Genomic DNA, 7,836 nt, shown 5'->3' with positions numbered 1-7,836 from the left:
AAAAAAAAAAAAATCTTTCATTCTTTAAAAGGTGTCTTATGAGAGAAGCCCTTAGGGGGCTGGAAAGATGGCTCAGAAGTTAAGAGCACAGACTGTGCGGGGCATGGTGGCACACACCTTTAATCCCAGCACTCGGGAGGCAGAGGCAGGCAGATTTCTGAGTTCGAGGCCAGCCTGGTCTACAAAGTGAGTTCCAGGACCGCCAGGGCTACACAGAAAAACCCTGTCTTGAAAAACCAAAAAAAAAAAGCACTGACTGCTCTTCCAGAGATCCTGAGTTCAAATCCCAGCAACCACATGGTAGCTCACAACCATCTGTAATGAGATAGGATGCCCTCTTCTAGAGTGTCTGAAGACAGCTACAGTGTATTTACATTTAATAAATAAATAAATCTTAAAAAAAGAAAAAGAGAGAGGTGGGGACCTTAATTAGATCCCAACTCCCAAGGTCCATTGCAACACTGTGTTCCTAAAACAATCAAGCTTATCCTAATAGAGCATAGGGCAGGAAGTTCCTGTTCCATGGGGGAAGAGAAAGAACCTCCAGTTGAGAAAGCATGTGCTCTAAGGTGGCCAGACTGTCCTTGGAAGGCAGCTTTGAGTGGAGCCCTCTCAGCCTTACTTTGAATACTTGAAATGTTGCCAACAATAAATGCCCAGTGACAAAAAAATAACCCACAGATGACATTTCTGAAAACCTGCACTGTGCCTTCACTGAGGAATACTATGTGGCAAGTTCTGTACTAGGTCTGGAGACCCCCAACATGTGAATTAATGATCACAAAAAAACCACAGTAGTTATTTTCAAAATAAACGAGGGATGGAAAACACAGAGTGGGGAAGATTCTTTAGAGGAAATTACAAAATTACAAATAATTTTGTAATTTTGCTTTGGGAGGGAGCTCATACAAATAACGAGCCCCAATGCTTAATTATTTCTTGGGAAAATGCAAAGACCCAGGAAATCCGGGGCTAGAGATGACTCAGCAGTTAAGAGCACTGACTGCTCTTCCAGAGGACCTACCTTCAATTCCCAGCACTCACACTGCAGCTTAAGACTGGGTGCAACTCCAGCCCCAGGGGATCTGAGGCTCCCATCTTGTTCTTTGGACACTCTACTCATACACATAAATAAATAGGCAGGCTTGGTGGCAGGCAGAGGCCTGATCTCTATAGTTTGTGGCCAGCCTGGATTATATGATGAGTTCCGGGCCAGACAAGAACTACATACTGAGATTATGCTTCCCCCAGCCAAAAAAAAAAAAAAAAAGAATAGTTTTGATTTGTATTTCCCTGATAACTAAGAATATTAAATATTAATTTTTCTTTTTATCCTTTTATTTGTTTGTTTTGTTTTTCAAGATAGTTCCTCTTTGTAACTCTGGCTGCTCTAGAACTCACTTTGTAGACTAGGTTAGCCATGAACTCAAAGATCCACCTGGCTCTGCCTCCCGTCTACTGGGATTAAAGGGATGCCCCACCACCACCGAGATAAACATTCCTGTAATGTTTCTCAGCCATTTCTGTTTCACCTTTTGAGAAAACTCTGCTTAGTTCTGATTCCCATTTTTAACTTTGCTTTCTTTTATTTTTTTTAAAGCTTTATTTATTATTATATGTAAGTACACTGTCGCTATCTGCAGACACACCAGAAGAGGGCGTCAGATCTCATTACAGATGGTTGTGAGCCACCATGTGGTTGCTGGGATTTGAACTCAGGACCCTTGGAAGAGCAGTCAGTACTCTTAACTGATGAGCCATCTCTTCAGCCCTAATTTTGCTTTCTTGATGCCAAGGTTTTCTGTTTTTTTATATATTTTATACACATAACCCTCTGTCAGATGTACCTGATATAATGGTGTCCTTTATAAATAAGTAAATTAATTAAATGAGTAAGATGATGAATAATAGAAGACAACACTGGACATCGACTTCTGGCCTCTACACACATACAGATGCACATGTATGCACATGCTACACACACATACCCAAAAGCATGAAAAGAGAACACACTGTCCAAACCTTTATGACTTCGGTGCAATAAATCCCAGGTTTCTTGTGTTCTGCCATAAAGACAAGCTCTTAGCCACATGCTGGGTCGATGCTGAGGCTAGGCACAAGAACCTGAAGTGGTCAAGACCAAGTCACTTAACTTGAGGTTACTTCTGTCCCCTACCAGCCAGGAGACCTTGGTAATTTCCCCAAAGTGTTCCACACAGTGTCAGAATGAAAATTCAGTGCCAAGCATCGAACCCAAAGCCTGGCATTTAGTCATGATCAGAAAGTGCAAATCATTTCCTCTCCCATCAGATCCTGTGGCTTAGAAGCAGCAACAGACAGAACAGAAGCTGGTATGATTGACAGCTATTTGCAGCTGACTTTGGATCAGCAGTAGACCAGCAGAGGGCGCACTTCTCTCCAGCGATGTTCTGGGTCTAGGCCAGAACATAGCCAGAAATAGTAATCTTAAAATGTATGGGTTTTCTGATCACAAAATATCAAATGACAAACTTATCCAATATGTAAAGAAATGAGTAAGAAAATTAAAAAACAACACAAATATAACATTAGTAAACAACAAATTAACATTTTGTTTAAAACAAAACTTGGACATGAAAGGGGCTAAAAATTATTTTACACCACGCGGTGGTGGCACACGCCTGTAATCACAGCACTTGGGAGGCAGAGGCAGGCAGATTTCTGAGTTCGAGGCCAGCCTGGTCTACAAAGTGAGTTCCAGGATAGCCAGAGCTACACANAGAAACCCTGTCTCAAAAATAAATAAATAAATAAATAAATAAAAATAAAATAAAATAAAATAAAATATTTTACATGTGTTGTTGGGAATGAGCAAAATAAACTTAATCTAAGTACTACCATTTTGTTTTCAGAAAATAAATTCAAGGTCCCAGGCCCTAGAGAGGCTGGGGACTTCACTATAGCTGAACAGCTTCTGTTGTAAACAATTGTCTGAGTTCAGACATGTCAGGGACAACTTGTAAGGTGACAGTTGTCTGAGTCCAGCCCTCTCAAGGACAACTTCTCCATCTTGCTGGCAGGGTCAAACAAGTTCATGTTCCCAACCTAGGAACAAACTCCTATCCCACTTCTCCAAACGTTTTCTAAATTGTCTGTTAACGGGTAAAGAATATAGAAATTGCTGTCATCTAAACCAAGGTGCATAAGTTGTAAATATCTAACCAATTCCCTGTTATGCCCTAATAACTACATGCAGCTGATCCACTCCTTTGTTCCTATATCACTCTGAGTGAACCTAATGTCTAGGAGAATGAATTAAGGACCTTGAAGCCAGGTATTATAACTTTATTTTCTTTCGAAGCCTACTTCTAATGATGGTTTGTTTTTTTTTAAAGATTTATTTATTTATTATATGTAAGTACACTGTAGCTGTCTTCAGACACTCCAGAAGAGGGCGTCAGATCTTGTTACGGATGGTTATGAGCCACCATGTGGTTGCTGGGATTTGAACTCCGGACCTTCGGGAGAGCAGTCGGGTGCTCTTACCCACTGAGCCATCTCACCAGCCCCTAATGATGGTTCTTAAAACACTTAACCTCCCTTTTAGCCCACCGCCCACCAGAGGTAGTAGAAAAGAAAGGATATGGGGGAAGTGGACCTGTTGAGAAAGGTTCTTTGGAGCAAATCCCATCTGCATTGTCAGGAAATCAGCAGTTCAGTTCACAGGCAAGCAGCGGCAGCTCGATCCACTCGCAAACACTTCAAGGATATACTAGCAGTCCTGTTCAGTAGTGTCTGGACAGCAGTAGTGGTGGCACAACCTAGCAGGAACTAGCCAGGCCTCAGTTGAATTGAATCAGCACGAATCAGCAGGAAAGACCAGGGCCAACAGGAACACCAGGAAAAGTTCTTTGCTGTATCTCTCTCAATGAAGCAAAGATCAGCTAAGATGCAAAACAAAGCAGCTTTATATACAGCTAGCTCTATAAGCAAGCCTCAAGCCTCCATCGCTGTCTGTTGTGTCCTATTTATACTCCCTCTAAACATCACAAGTCCTTCTCTGGTCTTGCCTCACCACATGCCTTGTCTCAGCACGTGAGGCTCTCATCTTTTAACCTTTCATATTTGAAGTGAGTTTTCTTGGCCTCCACCCTGAAGCCAACAGTCTGGGTACTTTCCTTGAGTATATGTCTGTACACCACTTGCATGCCTGCTGTTCAAGGAGGCCAAAAGAGGGCATCAGATTCCCCTGGAACTGGAGTTATAAACAGTTGTGAATTGCCATGTCGGTGAGACTCAAATCCTGATTTTCCAAATGAGCAGCCAGTTGGTGCACTTAACCTCTGAGCCATCCCTCCAGCCCTAAGAGAGAGCTTTTAAAGAGAATGAAGTTGCATTCTCTATGCTCTGCATCACATGATCAGCTGCTTTCTCAGTTAAGAACTTCAAGTTCCACTCTGCTTCCTGTCTGCTATGAGACAGAGCAGCTCCTCCCCCTGACCCCCACTTTATGCCATGAAAATATCTTCTGCAGGCTAAAGAGCTGGCTCATCAGCTAGGAACACTTGTTCCTCCACAGGACCCAGGTTTGATTTACAGCACCCACAAGGCAGCTCCAACCACCCATAAATTAAGTTCCAGGGGACTCAATGACCTACTGCCTACTTGGGCGCACCTACATACATGCAGGCAACACACACACATAAGTCTTTCAGAAGTTTTTTCTTCCGAAAATGTTTAATGTAGTGAACTTGCACTATGTAAGCTGAGAATGACCTTGAGCTTCTAAACCTCTGGTTTCTCTCTGCCTCCTGAGGGCTAAGATTATAGGTGCGTGCAACCACATCCTTTTATGTGGTCCTAGGTATGCAGCCAAAGGCCTGTACTCCAAAGCATTCTACCTAAGTTCCCAAGCCCCTACAACATCACTTAAAGTTGTTCTGCGTATGGGTGTTTTGCCTGTATATGTGTGCCTGTGCACCACATGTATGCCTGGTGCCTATGGAGGCCAGAAGAATGTTGGAATCCCCTGGAACTTGAGCAGGAGATGGTTGATTGTCACTATGCAGGTGCTGGAAATTGAATCCAAGCCCTCTGGAAGAGGAGCCAGTGCTCTTAATTGCTGAGTCGTCTCTCCAGCCTCAACATCACTACTAACCAAGATGTATAATTATTAACAAGCTTCAATGGGTGTTTAGAATAAGTCTTTCTATATACTTACCTAGAACATAGATAAAATTCCTTTAGATAAGTTCTGTGTCAAAGTCTACATATTTTAAGTATTTAGTCACATTTATTCAGAGGTATGAGCACATGTGTACAAGTCAGTTCTCTCCTACAGTGTGAGACCTTGGTCTTGAACTCAGGTTGTCTCACTTGGCTGCAAGCACCTTTATCCATTGAGCGAGATATATATATATATATATATATATATATCAGAAATTCGCCTGCCTCTGCCTCCCGAGTGCTAGGATCAAAGGCGTGCGCCACCACGCCTGGCTACCCTACCCTATATATTTAAAAGTAAAATGTCCTTGGGAAAGATCTTGTCAAGGTGTTTTTCCAGAACACCAATTTTGTAACCTCAGAGTCAAGGAGTGATTTTTGACTTTATGAATGTATTTATCAAGCACAGTGACAGCTTACTCTCTAGCTATTGGACTCGCTCATGGGACCCTCCTTCAGAATCCATCCCCCACATCTGATCTTGGCCACACCTCTAGGCCCAAACACTGCCAAATTCCTAACACCTGTCTCAGCTGTTGCATTGAAAATTAACACCACAGCTTTCTGCAACTTCCATCCACTCTAACTTCCCAGCAAGTCACCCCAGCTGACCAGTCCCTGAGTTCATTATCCCCTCCTGCAGAGGGCACAACCATGGCCTGTAGCTTCCGTGGGAGAGTCCAGCTTGGAGGTCTGCTCCTCTCTGTCCTTGGCTGGGTGTGCTCCTGTGTCACCACCGTTCTTCCCCAGTGGAAGACTCTCAATCTGGATCTGAATGAAATGGAAACCTGGGTCTCGGGACTCTGGGAGGCATGCGTGAATCAGGAGGAGGCTGGCACTGTATGCAAAGCCTTCGAGTCGTTTTTGTCTCTGCCCCAGGAGCTACAGGTAGCCCGAATTCTCATGGTGGCTTCCCATGGGCTGGGACTATTGGGACTTCTGCTGTCTGGCTGCGGGTTGGAATGCTTCCAGTTTCACAGGCCTGGAGGAGTTTTCAAGACTCGACTATGCCTCCTGGGAGGGACTCTGGAAGCATCAGCTTCGGCCACCACCCTGTTTCCAGTCTCCTGGGTGGCCTATGCCACATTCCAAGACTTCTGGGATGACAGCATCCCTGAGATTGTGCCCCGGTGGGAGTTTGGAGACGCCTTGTTCCTGGGCTGGGCTGCTGGGCTTTTCCTAGCTGTGGGTGGACTCCTCCTCATCTTTTCTGCTTGCCTGGAAAGTGAAGATGGATCTTCTTCCTGGACGGCTGAAGCCACAGTCCCACCAGCCTGTGCTCCAGTAGAGGAAGAATTCGATGGTTCCTTCCACCTCACCCCAAGACCGGTGAACCAGGTCATCTAGAGCTACAGTCTGCCTAGGAATCTGTATAATAAAGGAATGTCAGTAGGCTCCTTTTTCTTCCTTACCCTTCATAGTTCTGTTGGAAAGGAGTGGTCACTATCATATTTGGCAAAGGTTTGATTATCTTGGTGATCTGAGAACTTCAGTTGAGAATTAAAAATCAGGACAGTGTCTTACAAACATGTTTATCTCATTTGAAATTTTATTTATATAGAAATCCTTGCAGTTGAAGGTAATGCTTCATGCTTACAATTTCAACACACAGAAGCTGATAGAACTGAGAATTCAAGGCCAACCTTGCCTGCATGGTGAGATCCTGTCTCAAGCTTTGGGGGGTGGGGAGGAGGAGATCATGGTGGCCCTCACTTGTAATGCCAGCACGCAGGAAGCTGAGCCAAGAGAATTGCCCTAAATTCAAAGCCAGCCTAGGTTACTGAGTTGAAATAATAATAACCCCTCAGTAGTATTTAAATACTTAATCACTTTATTATTAAGGAAGATGTTTTAAAAAGTTGGAGTCACCAGGTAGTGGTGGTGCACGTCTTTAATCCCAATATTTGGGAGACAGAGGCAAGCGGATTTCTGAGTTCAAGGCCAGCCTGGTCTACAGAGTGAGTTTCAGGACAGCCAGGGCTACACAAAGAAACCTTGTCTCAAAAAACAAAACAAAACAAATAGTTGAAGTCACCAGAAATAATCTAGTGTGAAGAGGCATTGTATGCCTAGCTAGAAATGTTGATGTGTTGGCAAAGGAAAATTAGTTATTGGTCCACAATAGACTCTAGCATGGGACTCCTCAGGTGTGAGATTTGAATCACAAGTCTCTGCTGCTAGTGTTCTAGAAGGGCACTGATTTATTTCTGCTACATCATGAGGCTGTGAATGGTCCCATGTTTCTTACTGAAGGTAATGGTCTCTGTGAATAGTAAGGTCCCTAACCTTTTTGATTTGTCCAGGACTCTGTACTTTTGACTACTAAAACTACACTGGGACAAGCTGGTTACTCAAGGACAGTTGTGCCTATTAACCATCCAAGGTGGGCTTGTGTGTGCAAAGAATTCTCAGCTCCACAAAAATGTCTGTTACCACATGCAAAAATAAGCCTATTATAAATGTTTTATCATGGAGGATTTGGGCATGCTTGCTTATCATGTACAAAGTCCTGGGTTCCATCCCCAACACTACATAAGAGCAGGTGTGGTAGTACATGCTTGTGATCCTAGTACTTGGGAGGTAGAAGCAAGAGGATCAGAAGTTCAAGGCCAGCCCAGGCCACATAAAACC

At 43.6% G+C, this 7,836-nt stretch overlaps 1 protein-coding gene across 1 annotated transcript; it reads left to right on the top strand.

Annotated features, from left to right (window-relative positions):
• The first annotated feature begins 5,859 nt into the window (after window positions 1–5,859).
• Cldn25 (claudin 25) lies at window positions 5,860–6,552 on the top strand. The gene has a single exon (XM_021205873.1). It carries the CDS (start codon window positions 5,860–5,862, stop codon window positions 6,550–6,552), a length of 693 nt encoding a protein of 230 aa, XP_021061532.1.
• The last annotated feature ends 1,284 nt before the right edge of the window (window positions 6,553–7,836 follow it).

Source organism: Mus pahari, chromosome 10 (genome assembly GCF_900095145.1).
Source record: "Mus pahari chromosome 10, PAHARI_EIJ_v1.1, whole genome shotgun sequence".
NCBI lineage: Eukaryota > Metazoa > Chordata > Mammalia > Rodentia > Muridae > Mus > Mus pahari.
Note: the sequence above shows the minus strand (reverse complement) of the source record. Positions and strands in the feature narration are given on the sequence as shown.